The sequence below is a fragment of the Pogona vitticeps genome, chromosome 2, assembly GCF_051106095.1.
Source record: "Pogona vitticeps strain Pit_001003342236 chromosome 2, PviZW2.1, whole genome shotgun sequence".
NCBI classification, from domain to species: Eukaryota; Metazoa; Chordata; class Lepidosauria; order Squamata; family Agamidae; genus Pogona; species Pogona vitticeps.
The window spans coordinates 184,720,854-184,742,244 of NC_135784.1; the positions used below are offsets into that span (position 1 = coordinate 184,720,854).

At 39.5% G+C, this 21,391-nt stretch overlaps 1 protein-coding gene and 1 long non-coding RNA gene across 20 annotated transcripts in view; one reads left to right on the forward strand and one right to left on the reverse strand.

The window, feature by feature from the left end:
• The window catches only part of NFIX (nuclear factor I X), a 291,019-nt gene that overhangs the window by 104,026 nt on the left and 165,602 nt on the right, over positions 1 to 21,391 (forward strand). For 15 of the 19 annotated variants that reach the window (XM_020791600.3, XM_020791602.3, XM_020791601.3 and 12 more), the window contains one exon: positions 20,188 to 20,719. In XM_020791600.3, coding sequence (XP_020647259.1) covers positions 20,188 to 20,719 — 532 coding nt within the window. Of the gene's footprint in view, positions 1 to 4,811; positions 19,647 to 20,187; positions 20,720 to 21,391 lie in introns of those variants that run through there. The other 4 variants (XM_020791603.3, XM_078386632.1, XM_078386631.1 and 1 more) reach the window with 1 other exon arrangement.
• The window catches only part of LOC144587136 (uncharacterized), a 63,192-nt gene continuing 61,059 nt past the window's right edge, over positions 19,259 to 21,391 (reverse strand). Inside the window, exon 2 of the long non-coding RNA XR_013542328.1 lies at positions 19,259 to 21,044. This is a non-coding gene — a long non-coding RNA (uncharacterized LOC144587136). The remainder of the gene's footprint in view (positions 21,045 to 21,391) is intronic.

The following is a 21,391-nucleotide window of genomic DNA, read 5'->3' on the forward strand; positions in this document are numbered from 1 at the left end:
TCAATCGGGCGGGCAACAGTAATTCAACTGTCAAACTCGGACGTGTCGCCACAGCAGTCTCCTCCACATAAACAGCTGGCTAAACGTCGGCACATCTCTCCAGCCCAACAGCCCTAACATCAGGAAGTTATAGTTCTTCCTCGTCTGTCTTGACATCAGGCATTCTTGGATTATGAGGAGTCTTTGTGTGTAGAGCTCGATCAAAGGGGTGATCAATGTCGATACCATGAGGATGACCTCGGCCTCAATCCCTATTATGATGCCAGCGATTATGTAAGGTCCAAAAGAGTGCGTTATGTCTGTGCCTCTTCTTCCTCCCCATCGCCCTCTCCTCCTCAGTGTTGACATCGAGCTTATTATCAGCTCAATCCTCTGCTGTCGAAACCGGCTTCTAAATGTAATTTATCTCAGCAAGACGTTTCTCAGCAAGTGGTCCATCCGTTGAAGTGTTCTCATGATCCTTTGGTACCGTTGTCCTCGGTATCGCAACTGAGAGCATCACACGTCCAGTCTTCTCGTCAAGGTGCTTCTTCAAAAATTTCTCATCCACCTGAAACAGACACTTCGGCACCGATTCCTCAAGCTCCAGCCCATATATCAAGAAGTCATTGTCACTCGCCTTCTCCACCTCTTCCTGTTGCGAGGGGTTCTTCAGTATCGTCGATCTCTGAACAGGATCCACTTCAGAGGCTTCCAGGGAATCTCCTTCAAATCTGCCAACTCCTGATTCAGATGTTGCTGATCTCCATCCTGCATCTCCATCTGAGGACTTTACATCATACTCGCAGTTGATTCTCCGCATGGCTAAATCCACCTTTGGGAATGGTGCTACGATCACCATATTTTTCCAGTCGCCATTCACATATCTACAGAGGACAACAATGTGGCCGATTGTCTGAGCCGTCTTACCACTCAGACTCACATGTGGGTTCTCAACGACTCAGTGTTCTCCCATATCTGCGATTGGTGGGGAATGCCAGCCATCGACATATTTGCCACCCAGGCCAATTCGAAGTACACCAGGTATTGCTCTCAAGAGGGAGAGGCACGGACTCTTTGGGCGATGCCTTCATGGTGATCTGGGACAATGTTCTCCTTTATCTTTTCCCTCCCATTCCACTCATTCAACGAACAATCATCAGGATCCGTCAGTTGTGAGCCAATTCCATCTTGATAGCCCCATGGTGGCCTCGTCAGCCATGGTTCACCTTCCTCAGAACCATCTCCTCTGAGTTTCTGTGACTACCTCTCCAACTGTTCCTCCTAACTCAGGACGGGGGGGGGCAAGATCTGTCATCCCAACCTGGAGTCACTTCACCTGATGGTGTGAAGGATTCCCCCAGTGTAAAAGAAGTATTGGACAGAGCTAGAAAACCTTCTACAAAATTGCTATACTCTTATAAATGGTCTGTTTTCACCAGGTTTACTGCTTCCAGAGGTCTTCTGGCTGTTCCAGTTTCATTGGATACGCTTCTCACTTTCATCCATTATCTGTTTGATCGAGGTCTGGCCCACTCAACGTTGAAAGTGTATGTTTCTGCTATTGTTTCTTATCAGCCTGTAGGTTCAGAAGCTTCCTGCTTATTTTCACACCCAACTTTAAAGAGGTTCCTGAGGGGCTTGCGTAACATTTACCTGCCTTTCCGGCCCCCACTCCCTCAATGGTCTTTCCAGGTCGTTTTGTAGGCTCTTGCTCACCCACCATTCGAGTCCATGGCTTCTGCTTATCTTAAACTTATCTCGATTAAAACTTTGTTTCTTGTGGCTATTATTTCTGCATGGAGAGCAAGCGAGTTGACTGCCCTTCAGGCTGATGCCTTTTATATACAGTTTCACCCAAATAAGGTTGTCTTATATCCTGATGTGTCTTTTCTCCCTAAAGTGATTTTGAGTTGTTGTTTCCTAATCCTTTTTCAGATGTTGAGCGCATGCTCCATTCCTTAGATGTTCGTCATGCCTTGGCTTTTTACATTTCCAGAGCTAAGGATTTCCGCATTTCTCCTAAACTATTTGTCTGCTTCCATGGCCCATGAAAAGGCGCTCCGGCCTCTCCACAGACGGTTTCCAGGTGGATCGTTTCTACTATCACCTTGGCCTATGAACTGGCTGGCAAGGTACAGGCAGAGGCGTTGAAGGCGCACTCCACGAGAGCTATGGGTACTTCGACTGCCTGGTCACGTGGCATTGAGTGACATTTGTTGAGTGGCCACATGGTCTACACCATTGACTTTTGTGATGCACTACTGTCTGGATGTCAGGGCCAAAAAGGAAGCAAGTTTTGGAAGGGCAGTGCTGACTTCATTGTTGGCGTGACGACCCTCCTTCCGGTAAGTGATCTTGCGAGTCACCCATTTGTGTGCATTCACAGAGGCCACGAAGAAGAAAGAGAGGTTACTTACCTGTAACCATAGTTCTTTGAGTGGTCCTCTGTGAATCCACACGTCCCGCCCATCCTCCCTGCTGTCCGTCATTTTGGTTCTTGAGTTTTGTTGCTCTTAGAGCCTTGACAGTGGCGGACATTTCGGAACTGAGGTATTACGGGTGGGTGGAGCATGCACACCATGGGCAAGCGTCCTACTAATCACAAGTTTTTAAGCTCTAGTCTAGAAGATTCTAAGGAGTCCTGCGCAGGTGCAGTCTAACCCATTTGTGTGGATTCACAGAGGACCACTCAAAGAACTGTGGTTACAGGTAAGTAGCCTCTCTTCACTGCACCTGTTTTTACCCAAAAGAGAAAGCCTCCTTCAGGTCCTCTATTTCAGGTCTCCCTATTACTGTTGCTGGCACTCCCAAAAGCCTTCCTCAAGGGACGAATCATTCGTGCCCACTCACCTATCCCACATTTCTTCCTGTAGGGGATGGGATTTCCAGTCTTTTTGGTCCTTAGGGGCTGCTGTTGGAAGGCTCGGGCAGCTTGTCTCCCTCACTGCTACTAACTCTTTTGGGTTGGGGTAAGCTGGCTTTCCTCCAGGGTCAACCTTCCATCAAGCAGACCCACCCCTGCCTTTGGTGAATGTTCTCGGAAGAGATCTCCAAAGACGCACATATTTTCCTTTTCCTCATTGGCTTCTGGACTTTTTCCTTTTTAAACCTTGGGCTCCACCCTCCTCATGCAGGATTGCCATGTGCTTGATGAATGTTCCACATGGGTTTTCTAGAACCTTTGCCACATGTTCCCCACATGCTATAGGTGGTTTCTCTACCCCTGAATCAAGCTCTTGAGCCCCCTCTCCATATACTGATGATATGCCACTGATTACCTCCTCTGTGCTGGACCCACTCCTCTGAGGCCCTGTGGAGAGGCTCGCTCCCCCACTCTGTTTCTCATTGTGTAGTGCCGCCACTTGATGCCAGTAGCAAGTCCTTGGTGTATTGTCAGCTGGAGTGGCAGAAGGGGAGGTGCCCGTCCTGAACTTGTTGGCTTCGCTGGTTTTGTCACAGTGGGCAGAATAAATTTTTGTGGGTATGAATTTTTAGGATGTTTATACATATGTATCTTACAGAAAAGTCTGACCACACAGTATATTAATTTTTTTTACATCTACAATGACAAGGGATGGAAACATCCTTTCTTTTTAGCAAAAGGAAGACATTTTTTTGATGTTCCAACAAAATCCCTCTGTACAGTTATGTACCTGGATATATAATCTTCAGTTTTGGCTGTACGGGCTTACTGATATGGGGCTGCCTTCCCTGGAGCATTTTACTGTTGGATGCTTGATGAAATACAGAAAAGGAATATAATCTTACTTTCTATGCTTTGTGATAACTCTTGCCAATATAAAACATTTCAGTAACAACAGGACTGTACTACTTTGGTTAATAATATTAACTAACCAAATGTGTTAAAATATTTTCATTTCTTTGCCAAAATGCATACTTTTGGGAAAGCTGTAGCACCTCTAAAATCAATATGTGCAGTTACTAATACACATGAATGGCTGTGATGGTTGAAGAAGGGCATGACAAATTGTTCTTTTGCACACCTAGTATTTCTGTGGTCATTGTGAGGTCACAAACAACAGAGCAATACTGATCATTTCGTGGAAAGATGGCGTTTGCATTTATCTGAAATGTTTTCTGAATCCCATTATTAAAATGATGCAGCCTTTTTGGTTCGTATGGGACCTTTAGATGTGACCCATTTGGTTGCTCTGCTGCAGCTCTCCCTATAAAATTTGTTGTGATTCCTTGGGGTTTGGCACAGCACCCATGGTTGCTCCTGATGTTTCTGTTGCTAGCAGCTGAAATAAAACAATTCTGGTAAGCATTACATAGAAGTGTGCAGAAAACTATTAAGCTGAAAGAGAACAAAATGGAGACAGGGCCAGCAATCTGGCCGTAATGGAAAAGAGAGAAAGAAAATGAAGGAGGTGAGAGCAAGAGGCAGTAGTTCTGAGAAGGTACTTGTGAAAAAGAAAATCTTTGTTTTGTGTTAAAATAGTGCTCACTACTGAAATTGTGTATGGAATAGTAAATCGTCATTTTTAATGTTTTGGTCAAGAGCTTGCATCTGTCTAAATCAAACACTGTGGAGCATCCAAGCTTGAGGTGCTCTTTCACTGCATTCACTCTTCCTTAGCAGGTAGCCATTCTTCCTGCTGTGTCACTGAAGTTTATGGACACTTATGTAGCTAATTTTTTAAAGGAAACAGCAGCAAGGCTGTACTGCAGTGGTCCCCAACCTCAGGCCTCCACATGTTCTTGGACTACAACTCCCAGAAACCTTCACTACCACCTCTGCTGGCCAGGATTTCTGGGAGTTGAAGTCCAAAAACATCTGGAGGCCCAAGGTTGGGGACCCCTGCTGTACTGTATCTTTCTACTGTACCTCCACTGCCGCAGTGCCCTGCCCATCTTGATAGCGTTTTGAGTTTTCTTTCATCCTTTATTTATTTGGCTTGTTTTTACCTTCTCTCTAACCTTCACCCCCAAATTACCACTCTAATACCACTGTTTCCCTATAGCAGGGCTTTGTGTCCATTTAAATCTGCATCCTGTTTTTGAATCTTAAAGGGTTAAAGCTGATATTAAAAGATATGCATGCTTTTAAATGATTACAGAAGAGGAGCACTGAAGTAGGAGGAAAGGGATATCTCCTTGTGAAACGCCAGTTTGGGAGTTTTTTGAGGCCCAAACATTGCATCATAAATTGTGGAGTAGAATCACTAGTATGGGTACAGCTGCGCCACTTAGATAAATTTACAAGCAGTAGAACCGTAATTATTTGCTGTTCTATAGTGGATATTCTTATGGTGCAGAACCTTCCTCTAACGAGTCCTTCTACACTGGCCGCTCCTTGCATGAACCTGTTTTTGGACTTTTGCTGTAAGCAACACAAATAATTATAGTAGATGTTCCACTTTGGGGTCATATACGTTTATTTGATCGGTTTATATACGCTCCATTAGTGCAAGCACTATTCTGGGTAGTTTGCAGGTTAAAACCTAAAACCCCACAAAATAAAATACATTGAGCAATATGGGGGTTCACAAGTATAGATCTAAAATTCATACAAAAAGAGAAAAGAAAAAAACTATTTTTTAAAAAATTAAAATTAACAGCATCTGGGTGGATCAGTTGTTGAAGTCAGATTTGGATAATTCTGTTTTCATCAATTTTCTGAACAAAACACTTTTTACGTTGGCATAACATGTTGCATCTATGCTGGTGAGGAAGGAATAGTTCATTCCAGCATAACATTTTGTATCTATTTACTTATTTTTACATTATTTATTTATTTATTTATTTTGTTTGTTTGTTTGTTTGTTTTATAGGCTGCCTTTCTCACAATATTGCACTGGAATGATTTTAAATTTAAATGCAGTTTTGTGATTAACTTTTTAAAAGATAAGCTAAAGGTGGAAAATGGTGCTAAAATGGCACTGAAGGGGAAAATCATTTTTAAAAAATAATTTACATTACAACTATACTTTCAAGTACGATTGCGTAAATATTACATAGTGACTCTAGCCACTGTATAGTTATGGTTGATTATTGGGTTTGCAACTACTGGCAAATACTTTTTTGTCGTTTTGACAGTCATTTTATTAACAGTTGTTATTCTCAGGTGCTGCAGTTCTACCTTTTAATTTGCCATCTTTTGAAAGCTTGGGTCTCTTTTTCTTTTTGTACAGTGTACAATGTGTGGCAGCATTTTTAGTGTAAAAATAGAGTGGTTCCTCAACTTACGAACGTTCCCTACTTGCGAATGATTCGAGTTACAAACGGCTCTGTTCGCAAAAAGTTGCTTCGACCTGCGAACAGAGCCTCGACTTACGAACCAAAAAGAAAAAAGAAAAAAAACCATTTCCTGCCCTTTTTTTCACCTAAGTTCATCTTAGGTCAAAAGAAGAAGAAAAAATAAAAAAAGTTAACCCCCCTAGTGGTAGAGTACAGATTAACTGGCTTTGCATTAGTTCCTATGGGAACTATTTATTTATTTATTTATTTATTTATTTATTTATTTGATTTATACCCCGCCTATCTGGTCTGAAAGGACCACTCTAATGCCTCTACCTACGAACAGCGTCTAGACATACGAACGAAAAACAACAGATATGAATTAAATGGTTTTCAATGCATTCCTATGGAAAAATTTGCCTCGACTTATGAACTTTTCGACGTACGAACGCCATTCCAATATGGATTAAGTAAATCATAAATCGAGGTAGCACTGTATGGTTTTCTAAGCCCCCTCTTTTGGTGGAACATTTCTGATCCTGGAATGTGGGTCTTAGGATCCCACTGCTTTGAGCAAGAATAGTATACTATCTGTCTCTTTTAGAGGCAGCCATAAACAGCAACTCCCTTTCTTCTGTGACTGCCATATAGTTATATTCACAGTAGTTTCCTTAGAAATATAGTTTATTGTATTTATAGAAATAGTTATATTTACCATAGGTCTAGTATACATTTGTAGTATACAGATTACAGTATATAATATATACATTCTCTTACTTTAAGTTGTTCCATAAAGACAGCAGAATCCTGCTGATGAAGCAGCAAGGCATAGTGAACACACCACTGCTCAAACAGTGGGGGAAGAATAACTGCACACGCCAGGCTGTTGCATGCATGGTAGACGCAAACAGAATTCTGTGTTTTGTGTCCACGTTTCAAAAATCAGAGGAAAAAAACTTTTAAAGCAAAAAAGGATGGTTGAAGCCATATCTCCAAAGGCAAAGAAATTTAGAAATTTAGATCCAGCCACCTCACTCTGAACAAGGACAAACTGCACTTTGTTAACTATGGTTTACTATTTAATGGGATTATTCATACCAGAGGTTTTCTCTCTCAAGGGAGTCAAAGAGTAGAGTTCACTTCTTCTGTTTACTTGCAGTGAAAGTTAAGGTACAGAAAGACTTCAACAATATGCCCATGTACTGTATTGGGTGTGTGTGTGAATGGTTAATCCGATGGTGAAATTTCTTTACCAGATTTAGTCCTAACCATAACCTTTTGCTTTAAAGTGTAGTGCTTTCTCTGTTCGTTTGTTTTTTAAAGTATTTTTTAAAGTATTTTAAGTATTTAAGTAATTTTAAAGGGGGAAAATACGTTTTCATGTAAGTTAAAAGATTTTTCCTAAATCACTGATAAAGGTAGGTTCACTAGAAGGATTATAGATATGGAGAAATGTAGATATTTGGCAATAGGATCGTCCATCCAGTTACGTCATTGAAAGAACAAAAAAATGAGGCATAATGCAGAGGTGATCTGTTCTGCTAAGCTGTTTTTTCAACATAGTAATCTTAGCATTATTTTTTGGGGGGGGGGAGAGAAAAGAGACAAGTTGAATTTTCTGTACTTTAGAAAAAGGATACACAAGAAAGCAGAATAACAATTTGATGATTTCATATAGATGCCATGTCAAAAGGGATCAAACAAAGCATGGGAATTGCAAGGTGAACACCCAGTATGGAATTATTTTCACAGCAATTGCTCATCTAAGGGTTGATTTGCACAGTGACCCCTCTTGGCTCAAAACATGATATATTTCCACTGAACATTTTGTGCTTGAGTTGACACTAGAATTTATGGATTAGCTTGGCAGGTGCATCACCCCTCAGTTTTGGAGAGGATGCCCTCTACCTAGGCAATTCTCATCTATGTCTGAAGCCCCTTTTGACTTTCTGAACACCTTTTACACCCTAGCTGTAACCCCATTTGCTTGGAAGCATTTCCTGTCAATTTCGTCAGAAGTACCAATATAACATGTTCAGATCAAGTAATGTGTTCAAGGACCTATATTTAGAGTTGTAGTGTTTATCCTAGTTTCTCCAAGGTCATTAACCTGTACTTGTCTCACTTTAGAAAGCAGCTTGTGGCTCAGGTGTTTCAGTGCAAAAACAACCCATTCATATAGCCTAGACTTGTCTAGGATTTTTTTAAAAGGAAAAGCCTCTTCCCGATATCTTAAAGTGGTTCTACCAAACACATGTTTTGACCTTAGTGAGAACTAGGCCTTTAAGTCAGCATAGATTTTCTACAGACATTAATACAGAATAATTTATTGGCTCTACGTTATTTTATACATTTCTAGGAATTGAGGAAGAACAGTTTTAAAAAGCTATTTTATTTGCAAGTGACACGAAAATTCCACATAACTAACAGATCTCTGCAGTTTCACGGTTCCTTTGGACTTCAGAGTTTTAAGATGGCATTAACATTTCTGTGATCAGAAGAAAATAGATTGAAATGACTGTCTGAAAATTTAAGAAACGTTGCAGGATTGTTGTTAAAAAGGTATAATGCGACTAGAATATTAAACAAAAATACTCTGAAGTTCACCAGGGCGTCTGGTCAGAGCCTGAGCTGTATTCCTTGCTCCGTGCGGTGCCTTTTAAATGCCTTTTGGAGGGAGTTTGTAACTGCAACAAAGACTTTATTTAGCCTGCAAACCTGACTGAGCTGCCAACATTTTGCCTTGTCCAACATTCTGATCTGCCATCTCCACTCCGTGATCAGTATAACCAGAGATCGCCCTGTTATTTAAATCAGTCTTGCTGTTTGTGGTTCTGAATTGCTATATTTTCAATAGTGCGTAGATAAATAATGCCCTGGCTATCAGCTTCTCTGTTGTGTTGTACATTTTAGAGGAGTAAAAAGAGGGAAAATAGAGACGAAGGAGGAGGTTTCTTTAAATGAAGTTGTTGGGTGTACTTTGTTAAATTTGCCTTTGAGTGATGGCTGAATGTCTTAAAGTTATATTTTTGAAAATGCGCCTTTTATTTTATTTACAGTGTATTTTAAACCTAATTTACATTTATTTTAAATCTGTTTTATAAATCACAGTTTTCAGCTGCTGGGAAAAAAACCTGGAAGAACTTTTCACAAAATTATGTAATTCATTCTGTTTGTGATGGTGGTAGAACTTTTGTTCCTGAGTTGTGTGAAAAATTGAGTTGTGTAGCAGGAGCAATATTTTTTGCTTAAGAAAAATGTGAGTAAATTTTGGGTTCTGGTGAGTAAATTTTGGATTATCAAACAATAATCCTATGTAAAGTAGTTGGACGTCTGGGTTTACACTGATGAAGCAATAATACTGTAATACATAAGCATTTCAGGAAAACATGTTGGTAGGGCTGCTTGTAAATTTCAGTTGCAAAAAGATGAAGACATTCCAGAGGAGTAACCATGTTGTACCATTGTAGTAACACCAAGACTCTTACATTAATTTAATATGAACAAGTTCCTCTGTTTTTATATAGACTAACAGGTGAAATAGAAGTGTCCATTATACATGCTGCTCTAAACTATTTCAGTGCTTTACTTTTCTTTCCTATGTACACAGCAATGTTGCTGTCATGATATTTATTTTCCACCATTTCATATTTTATTCCAGTTTTTGTATTTTCTTTCTGTCTTCGGTGGTAGGGTTTCACTTACGAAGATGCCTTTTGTAGTTTTATGTTACTCCAGTATTTTTAATACCTAGAGGATAAGCATTTTGGAGAATGTTGTAACAATGGGAACATTGTATCCCTCCCTTACACCCCCTTTTTAAAATAATTGCAATATAAAAGATAGATGTAGGATTTCTGTCACATACCAGCTTTACATAAAGTCTATATACAGAGATAATGTTTTAAAGATTTGGAAATGGCGTCATAGAACTATAATTTCATAGAAACATGTTTATTTTGTGCATTCTCTGGTCAAATTGGCTTTACTTATTTCTGAAGCTGAAATAAGCTGGAGAAAAACTGAGCTACCTTCCAGAGGTATTACAAAATCGAAAGCTACTGTAATTAATATATGTGCATTTGATAAAATTACTGTCACAGGTGCTAATAGGACTGGACTGATGATGAGCAACAAACCTTCCCTCTATCCTATGTCTGAAGTGCTTTTGCAACTCTTTTTAAAGATTGTTTTGTCTGTCAAAGAGTACTCAGTACCCATGCTTTCTTAATCTTAGGATTGGGTTTGATTAATCAAAATTGTGTTATTTTGTGTAGTCAGCGGCCAATAACTGCATTTAGTTGAATGATAAACCATGGTTTATTTTCCTGTACACAAGATTTGGGCTCTTATGCTTCCCATGGTTTAGCAGTCTTCGGTCCAAATTGTAAGCTGTGGTTAATTTTAATATGTTTTATTGAAACAAGCCAACATCACAAACCACATTTTCAAGATGACTTTCTCCCAAAAACCATGGCTGGCAAACCACAATTTCTCCAGTTTCAGTCACAACAACCACTGGCAGTTAGTTACAAATGAAAGTGATGACTTTGCCTGAAGAGAAGAGTGGATCAGAGTGTGGATGAAGTAGAAGTTCAGTCATGTAGTGACAAGCCATAGACCCTCAGTGAAACTCATGGGTTTGGGAAGTGGCTTCAGTTGAACATTAGGAGTTTGGTGTCTGAGCAGGTGCGGAGTGGCCTCACCCACTAAAATGGGGTGAGGTTGCTCCCTGGCTTAGATCATGGGCCAGCAGCCCAAAAGGTCCAACTATGATAGATCTTTTTTCTCATTTCCCCAAAACTAATTAAAGACCTGTTTGCTTTCAAGTTACGAACGGATAGAGCCAGAAGCTGTCTCTTATTTGGAGGACGTACAGAGACTGCCGGGCGGGAGCTTATTTGGTAAAGTGGTTAATTTAGGTGGATTGTGTGCTCTTCGTGGAAATATTAGAACATGAAGAGGGGTGAAGAAAAATGAAGGTTGTGTGGTGGTACTCTGTTCACTGTAATTTTGCTTTTGCTTTGTATATGTGAATATATGATAAATGCATGGAATTTGTCAGAATAATTGGGTTTAAAATCCAGATCAATCTGTCCGTTAATAAATGACATTTGACATTAAAATATCAAACTTTTAGCTGTGCAATTTTAATATGTATAGTTAATAAAATAATGAATCAATAAATGTTCAGTTAGGATTTGTGCTACCATAACAATAAGAGAAAATGCTTCTCTTGTTCTAGAGGAATAACTTTTTGATCACAGTCAGAGTTTGTATCACAGATACATAACTGTAACACATATGTATGCATAAATGATAATATACATTGTTTTCCTGATTTCTGTAGCCATTCGTATTTTTATGGGCTTTTCTGAGACACATCTTAACGTTCTGTGATATAACAGATGACATGGCAGACAAATATTCCTGTCACATTTTTAGGAGATGGAAATTCTTCTCTAATCTCTTTCTATCCATAAAGCATTATTGGAACTTTTAGTGTTTATTCAGACCTGTCCCCCTTTCCTGGGGACTAGCATCCCCCAGTCTATCCAAGACAAATACATATTCTTTTGTCTGTTTCAGCCAGTTAGCAGGCTGAAACAGACTTAAATTCGTCTTTCTCTTTGTTCCATTGATGGCACACCTGACTTCAGGGGCAGTTGACCTAAATGCTTCGGCCTTTTTGCTGAAAGAGCTCCTATAATATTGGCATGAGGGGCAGTTTCTAAGAGATGCCTTTGGGGCTCAGAAAAGTGTGCAGATATACAAAGTTCAACAACGAGCTTTGTCCTTTAGTTCCATTTTATTTGTTGTGGTTTCTGAAAAAAGCAACTGTATTCAAGCCAGTCTGTATCACAGAAACAAAACAACTCTGTAATTTTACATATGTACACAATGGCCTATTTTAGGCATTGTAGGAAGACATGCTCTTACATTAGAAAGTAATTCTAAATGAAATGCTTTTGAAAGTAACCAATTAAAAGAGAGTAAACTGGGGAACGGCTTACCATTTAAATAGGAAACTTCATGACGGAAAATTAATGGCAGGAATGCACATTCTCTACTACTGTTGTGGCTGTTTTCTGCACAGCCAGCATGTTTCCTATGTACCGTAACCTGGCTCATGTCCTAATTTAATTTGGTGTTTTATTTTGGCCTAGTTTGGTGGGGTTTGAACATATCCTACATAAAAGTCTGGGTGTTTTACATCATCACAAACCCTTTGCAGTATGCCTGCCACTAAATCTGGAGAGTGTCCTTTGAGCACTATCATGATATGATTGTTTCTAATGTTGGTATCTGTTTAAAGTACTCATTTGTTGGATTAACAATTCTCAAGATTAGGTACTCAATATACCATAAGTAGGTCTTTATAAGATGTCCTCTTATTGAAAAGAGTCCGGATCTCCTAGGTAAACGGCACCAATTCTTCTGAAACTCTAAGCAGTTTTGTTCAATAAGTTCATCATCAAAGAGGGTCTCAACATTGCAGTCTAAAACCAGGTGTTGAATTAACTTCTGGTTACGCACAAAAGACACGGCAGGATTTATTATTTGTGAGTTAGAATTCTAACCTTGTCTCTTTTACTTAGAATTACAGAAATGGGAAAGAAACCATAATTACATTTTTTCACTTATACTAATTTTTCTTTTAACTCCTGGTATTTATTTATTTTTTTAATTTTAAATTATGGAGTAGTTTTATAACTTTTGTTAAAAAAGATTGATACATTTCCCCTGCTTTTCCTGCTCACGGAACAGATGACAAAATATTAAAATAACCTGTACTTAGTGTTTGAAATCTTGTTTCTGTGGAGATTTGTTGAGCACTACTGTCCCCCTGCTTCTGTGCATTGTTTATTTTCCTTGCTCAGACAGGGGAAAAATATTTGAATACAACCTCCCCCCACCTTTTTTGGGGGGAAAATAGAAAATTGAAAAGGCTAGTGAACCATGATTCAAGAGGCTGAGAGGGAGCTTCTTTCTTTCCTAGCATTAATTAACTCAAGTTCGTTAGGACGTTGAGTCTGCCGCACAGTTTTCTCTTGTTTGTGCTAAACCAGGTCAAAGAGAGGAAAACTTTTCAGGCAGACGCTGTGTGTTAGCTCAGAAGAATTAAGAGGAGGCTCAAACTGATATAACTATTATGTTGAATGATATTTGTCTATGGGCTTTATTGTGTTGTTTGAGATGACTGAACAAATATCATCTACAGTTGAGAAAAAGACATCTCTCTAATTTTGGAATGACTTAAGTAGAGGTGATACAGTACTGTATGTGCTTGCCCTGGACTAGTTTGGACTGACATTCTGATTATAAGAAGCTATATTGGAAATGAGTGCAATGCGAACATTAAATATAAGGAGGAGTCTATAATCCGAGCCTCTTTGCGGCAACAATGATGAGAATTCTAGTAACTGCCCAAATCCATGGGCAAGGCTGCTGTTTGCTTCTAGTTAACTTGTTTCCTTGAAATCTCTATTGTGATTGAATGTACAATTCTACTTTCTGTTCTTAATTTGTGGTATGTGTTGCAAAATCCTGCATTTCATAACTTTTTATAGTACAGTAATGGAAAAGCAAGATTCATACCCTTCAGTTTTTGTATCTTGTATTAGAGTCTCTGGAGCCAAGCCAAGGTGGACATAAAATCCCACTGACTCATTGTTATCTAAACTGTTCTTGTTTCAGCATACTAGGAAGGGGAAAGAGGGGGAGGAACAAGCCACAGGCTAATATGTTGTAGAACTCACTAGTCCTGCAGAGAGTGGAAATTTATGTGCTATTCATTCACTAAGAAAATAGTTTGCCAAGGTGCTACTGATGGTTTCTATGACAACCCGAAGAAAGCTTTTACACCTTGCTCTTGTTTGCTGGGAAAAGGGTGAAAGTGGGGGGGGGGTGAAGAAAGAGACTCCCAAAACAAATTAACACAAATCAATAAGTCAATAATAGACAGGTAGCCTAAAAAGTTTTGACTGCAGTCCTACAAAAACCTGCGAGCAAGTTCGGTCTTGGTAGGACTTGTTTATTACTAACTAATTAAGCACATATAAGATTGCGTTTTGGAGCTCATTATGGGCTTTGGGAGACTCCTTCTCTCAGCCTTTGGAATTATAAAAATATAACTCAGAAAACCATTTCAAGAATTTTTCTAGGTTAGCGCCACTCTCAGTTAATGCAAATAGAACTGATGATAGAAAAAAAATGGTGACCTAAATTGTAAGAACAAAGAATTATGACTTAAATTATAAGAGAAAGAGAGGATGTGAAACAAGGAGAATCATATGTGACTACTGTATAGAATTTATGATATTCTTTATGCTTTTCATATATAAACCTCATGTATATGGGTTTTCTCTGTGTCTGTGTGGAGCACTTGAGAAGCTTCTAGAACTGAGTTAGCTGTTTTGCCAGAAGTCCTGCCTCCATGCTACTGCACATGAACCAGTAAGGGCTCCTCCTTTCCCTTCCATTCCTTTTGTCTGCCCCTAATGCTGGAGAACATTGGGATTTTCTCCTCTTCCAATCCTCCTTCCTTGCATATTTTTTTTTAAAAAATAACTTCTTACTGAACTGGCATTCAGCCTTTGGCTTGTTCTATAGATTTTGGATTTGTCTCTCCTTGGTCTACTCTAAATCTTCAAAGGCTTCCATTTCTTTTCTACCTCCCTCCCTTTCCTTCCTTTCTTCTCTTTTTATAATTGTTAATTTATTGGCACGGTGGGCAGGAGGGAGTCTTTTAAAAACCTATCCTTTCCATTTCATTTGTGCAACGTGTAATATGGAGAACAACCAAAGCCATTTTCTTCATTCAGCCCCGCCCCAAGTAAAAAACTTTTAAAACTTTTTAAAACAACATTTTGAAGGTGTTCTTTATACTGTATGAAAAATTGGTGCTATTAGTAGTTGTTACATCATTTTGCAGAGTACTCTTAACACTTCATTACTCTAAAAGTAATGTGTTAATAAATGCATATTGTTCCCAGCAGGACAACCCATCCTAAGGTGCATCAGTTCCTGCATTTAAAAACCAACAGGCTTTATTGAAATGAATAGTGATTCCGCAACAACAGTGTGGGGTGAATTATCTATCCACTGCGGTTTGAGTCCATTATAAACTCTGCCCTAGAAAGAGAGCCTGAGTTTCTAAAGTTCTGAACTTCTTTTAAGTACAATTTGAATTTGGCTGCCATGGACACCTTGAAGTGTATGTTCTCTGTCCTAAAAGCCTTTAAATTACAGTCAGTATTTTTCAGTATCTCCCATAGCAGTCACCAGCAGTGGGTGCTGATACTCGACGAACTCTCCATTGTTTCTTTTGGAATCCCTATATATTACAGATCTTAATAAATGATATCTATCTCCATCAGTATTCTTACTAAGCTCTATGTACTATTGGGAACTAACACGGCTGCTCTTATTTTTACATGTGTTCTCGTTTTTAAGAAAATGTTTAATAACTTTCCTATGTAAAGATGGCAGTTCTGCCCACTAAAGAATTCTTTTGCATCTCATCAGTGATAATTCCCTAATAGTGTGATTTAAATTATATTATAGACTAAGCTGTGTTTATATGTCAGGAACGCAAAAAGAACAGGCCTTGGATTTCTGTTGTGATTGGGTATTGTCATACTATGTGCTCATTTTGTCAGTGCCTGCCCGAGGAGATAAGCAATCCAAGCGGTTGCCCAGGGTGACAATATTGTGAGGGTCATCATTGTCCTGTGCAGTTGGAAGAGTTTTGCTCTTTGACACTCTTGCATTTTGGGGGTACAGAGCGGATTGTACATTGCAGTAGCTTGGTCCACACTGAAGGTACAGTACATGATAATGGGGTATTATTGCTCCTGCTGCTCTTCTAAAAACATGAGTACAGAAGCTGGGATAATACACTTATCATGCTAGTACGTATAGTGTTTCTGTTATTATTAGTATTATTATTATTATTTGTTTCATTATTTGTATTATTGATACCATTATTTCTCCCAGTATTTTATGAAGTCCTGGTTTGGAATGTTAATTGAATGAAATGATAGAAGTTGATACTTTTTTCTTTCTTTTGTCTGTTTTGTTTTTTTTACTCCTTCTGCTTAATCATTTTCATCATCGAGACTTCACAGTGCCTCGTGTGCATCTGTAAAAATTTTTTAGTGTTAATAAAATAAACTGTAATGTGCTGCAATACTTTTTTTTTAAACTGGAAGCTTCTCAATAATTCATAGTAATATTGCACTTTAGATCCATACCAGATCTTAGTGTTTTTTATTTGGATTTTGCATAGAAGAAAATCCAGCTTTTTAAAGAAAGAATGCCATGCCTTTAAAAAAAAACACCACCACCAACAAAAACAGAGAAGCTGTACATTCCAGATGACAAGAAAGTGAGAGTTTAAAATAAAGTTTAAAAATTTCAATTGACAGACTTTGAAAATGTTTGAGGAGCAGAGAGCGGTGGTGGGAAGTGAGAAGGAATTCATTCGTCCTTTATCTCTTTTATTCTGCTTTATCGTGCTTCAGCTCACACACTCCCCCCACCCCTTACCAAGGTGGAAAAATAATCTCTAAGCTTTTGTGCCTGGATGGAGCTCTTCCTTCCACCTCAACTACCTGCCTACAAACCCACCTTTAATCTGCCTGATGGATGGGGAAATGGGGCAGGTTCAGGTATTACTTAACACTGCTGTGGACAGATCACCTTTGTCTGTACCCTTGTGAGGGTTTGTCGCTAAGTTCACACAGAGGAGTGGGGCAGCCTGTATTTTTCCCAAGTAGACATGTTCATGAGCACCAAGAGGTCTTAGGGCCTGTCTTCTACTTTACATGTGGCTCAGGCTGACTGGTACCAGATTTATTTGGGGTGGTGGGCAGAAATAAAGGAAAACAGCCATCTCCCCTCCCCCCTCCTCAAGCTAAGGAGGGAAGGTGGGAGAAGACTCTGCCTTGCAATTTGTGGGTGTAAATCTAAGAGCTCTGATTTAGCTGCTTGCTTAGTTGCTGAAATTTGGCAGCAAGGCTTGGTTCTGGCAGAGGGTAATAGGAAAGGCTCATTGTAGGTCTGTCGTTTACACCATCTCCATGCACAACCCCTTGCTGGAATGTTTAGCCTGTTGAGGACTGCAGCCTTGTGAGCACGGTCAAGGTTAGAGATGGTCAGAGGGTGTGATGATACATGGAGGAATATACTGTACCGTCTTTGGCTCTTGAGAGGGACAACTGGCCTGATTTGTTTGTATGTGCACTCACTGATGTACACCTCTCTGTTGTCTGTGCCATTTGGAGGTTTGGGGTGGTAAGGTGCCATGTGGATGGATGGCCTGCATTAGAGAAGGCCAGCAAGCAAGGGTAGCTCATTTTTAATAAAGCAACTGGGAATATATTTTTGTGTGTGGCTTCTCCGTCTTCTACAATGTCCGAATATTTAAGGGAAGACATTAGAAAAGTACGGTAAAAGCACTGAAGGACAGCACCCTTTCCTTTCCCTCTTAACTTTAGCTTTTTGTTTTTACGATCATCTTTTAATTCCTGTTCTTTTTTTACTCTATCCATTTTGCCATTTTGCTTTTTAATTTAATTTAATTTTGGTCTTCTGTTTCAGTTTCCAATTTTTTCCATACCGTTTTAATTTTTGTATTTTTTAAATTCTTTATATCTTTATTTAAAACCTAATAGTTCTACCTTTCCTTCTAAAGCTGAGTTTTCTGATTCCCTTTTGGTTCAGCATATCACATATGAAACAATAATCAGACAAAAAAAGAGTGGGGGCATTAGGATGGAAGATCTTCATGTATCCGCTTTGCACTGAGTAACTTTCAAAACAGTTTATGTATTTATATTATAAATTTTTTATATTTGCCATTTGTATAGTAGTTTATGCGTAAATAATCTGGTGTTGAATGGAGATCCAATCTGCAAATTGTATTGTTACAGTTGGAAACGACTGGCATGTATCAGGAGGAAAATGATGGAAGATAGCACGTAGTAGAGGGGAACTTAGAGCTAGCAAATATTGTCTAGTAAGTAAAAGATACGATGGTGATTGGTTTTAAATTAATGCTTTCTGAATTGAGAAGAAGGTAGGGTGGATAAATCCTAACCGTGTGTATGTTGAAGAGAGGTTGTTAAAAATGGAAAGAAATACACCCCCCTGCTCCCGTCTTTTATTTTTGTACAAATAGTTTGGAGGAGAGAGACAACAGAAAAGGGGGGGGAGAAAGAGAAAGACTGAACAGCTGCTTTTTCTGAGGCCTTGTGGGACTGTCTTTGTGGGGGGGAGAGGTGGGTGGATGTTAGGATATTTATTTATTTAAAATATTTTGCCAGTCACCTCTTTGCCAAAATCTCCTGGCCAATAAAATTTTCATTGCGGCTGGACTTGGCTTATTCATTAGATATGAACTTGTCGATTTGGCAAATTGTTTTCAATCTCTTAACTGCACAACCTCTCTCTCTCTCTCTCTCTCTCTCTCTCTCTCTCTCTCTCTGTGCCACCCCCTCCCTAATTCCTTCTCCGCCAACCTCCCCCCCTCCGCCTCCCTTTCCCTTTGATGCAGCTATTGGCTGCTCTGCCATGTGTCTCCTTGCCAAATAGGTGGATCCTTCTTCCCTCTCTCTCCCTCTCTCTCTCTCTCTTTCTTTTTTTTCTGCTGGCATTGGCACAGGCAAATGGTTGGGGACTGAGCATGAAAGGAGAAAGCAAGCAAGCAAGAGAGTTTAAGAGGAAAAGGGGAAAGGAAAAAAGGGGGAAAACAACAACAACAACAACAAAATCTCCCATAGCCCAGCAGTTGGGTTTTGCCAGCAGCCGATCACAGCTGATTCCAGAGCGGAGTCTGTCCCTTTTCCCCTAGACCTGCGGTCACCCCTATTCTCAGGCGGAGGGAGCCACATCTAAGTTGCATCTTTGCATTTTTGCCAACGCTGAACGGGCTTCTCTTCCCTCCTCTCAACTCCCCCTCCTCATTAGCTGCTGTTTTTTTTTTCTTTTTTCCTCATCCTTCCATATATTATTACAGTATCATTATATTATTACCATTATTATCATTATTAGTAGTATCAGTATTATTCTATTTCTTTTAGAGGCACTTGGCATTTTAAACCTATTTTGCATGTATGGTGTTGTTGATTTATTTCTGTATTTTGCTGATGTTTCCATTTCTAACCTGCCTTCTTCAATTTTTAATCATTTTTTGCTCTCCCACTCTTTTTATTAAATAAGCCTCGAACAATTTGGTTAACATTTGCACTGAAGAATTCAGCCAACAATTGCCTAATTTAGGAAACATCCTTCATTCTTCTGTGCACTTCCTTCTTACATTTTTTACTTTTCTCCTTGTTCTTCCCTCCTCCCTCTTCCACCTCACAGCCCCAATATCCCCCCCCCCAAATACTCTGCAATTCTGAGCCCAGAATTTCTGAATCGGGGGCTTAGCTTCGCCGGGATGAGCCAGAGCAATGGTAATTATTTCAATTTTGACCTTTTTTTTCCCCTGGATGTTTTTAGCTTTAGGGAAATCTTTATTTTTAAATGTACAATTTAGAAAGCCCCTTAAAATTACCTGATTATATCAAAATTATCCCAGAGCATTGTGTTCAGAAAGGGGGGGATCGTAACCATTTTTCTTTGATCCCAACACTGCCAAAGTTTATTACTTTTATTGTTAAAGCTGGCCAAATTTTGCTTCCATTGTCTTACACTGTTTTTTCCTTTTTTCCTTTTCCTTTTTAATTTTATACTGGCATTACGGAAACAGTCCCTCCCCCCACCCCAACATTGCTGCTTGGCATCTCTTTCTTCTAGTGCGTTGTTACTGGGTTATTTTGATTAATTTTAAGCTTGCCGTAATTTGTCTTAACTTGTGATTGTTTTGGCATCACGTAAATTTTACAGTGTTATTACATTGAGACTCTTCCCTTCTTCCCATTTTTGTTTTCTAATTCCCCCTCCCCCCCCTTTTTTTCTTATTTTGTACCTTTCTCCTCACCTTGTTCTCCCCAGGATGAATTCCACCCCTTCATTGAAGCTCTCCTTCCTCATGTCCGTGCCTTTTCGTACACATGGTTCAACCTGCAAGCTCGGAAACGAAAGTACTTTAAGAAGCATGAGAAGCGGATGTCAAAGGATGAGGAGCGCGCTGTGAAGGATGAATTACTTGGTGAAAAGCCTGAGATCAAGCAGAAATGGGCATCCCGGCTGCTGGCCAAGCTACGCAAGGACATCCGCCCAGAATTTCGTGAGGACTTCGTCTTGACCATCACGGGCAAGAAAGCACCGTGTTGCGTCCTCTCCAACCCAGATCAGAAGGGCAAAATCCGCAGGATTGACTGCCTGAGGCAGGCTGACAAGGTTTGGAGGCTGGACCTAGTTATGGTCATCTTGTTCAAAGGGATCCCTCTTGAAAGTACTGACGGGGAGCGGCTATACAAGTCGCCGCAGTGCTCAAATCCAGGCCTTTGCGTCCAGCCACATCACATTGGAGTCACAATTAAAGAACTGGATCTTTACTTGGCGTATTTTGTTCACACTCCTGGTAGGTCAGAAAAACAGCACAGCTCATTTTGTGTGTGTGTGTTTGTGTGTCTTTGTGTGTGTGTGTGTGTGTGTGTGTGTGTGTATTTAATTTTAAAAGTGTTTTTTTAACAATGTACTTATTTTCTTTCAGTGTGTTTCCTTCCATCCATAATTAACAATTTGCTAGCTTTAGAAGTGTGCTAGGATGATCCTACCATACTCAATCCTTGGAATATAGTCCCTGTGGCAACTGACCTTTCTTAACTTCCTGTTTCTTTTCTACCTGTGATGCCTTATAACTTCCAATGGTGAAGAACACACCCCCGCCTTTTTTTCCATGAAAGCTGGGGAAGTAGAGAATAAGAATATTTATGTAAATAGCAGGTTACTGAAGAAAAAGAGAGGCTGGTTTTATTTGAATTTGGAGTTAAGAAACAATTATCTTAGAGTGAATTTTTATTGTCTTTTCTTTCATTTTTCTCCCTCCAAATTCCTTCTGTTGGTTCAGTTTGATGTATTGATATGTCCAGTTGTTTGTAAACCACAAACCTACAAACAAACATTCCTGGACATTTTTGTGCAGTGTACAGGAGCACTGGAATAATAAAATTGCATTTGCAGTATCTTTGTCCCAGATAGGAACAAGTTTCTCAAAGAGGAAGGAGCATGGGCAGGATGATTTGAGACCCTT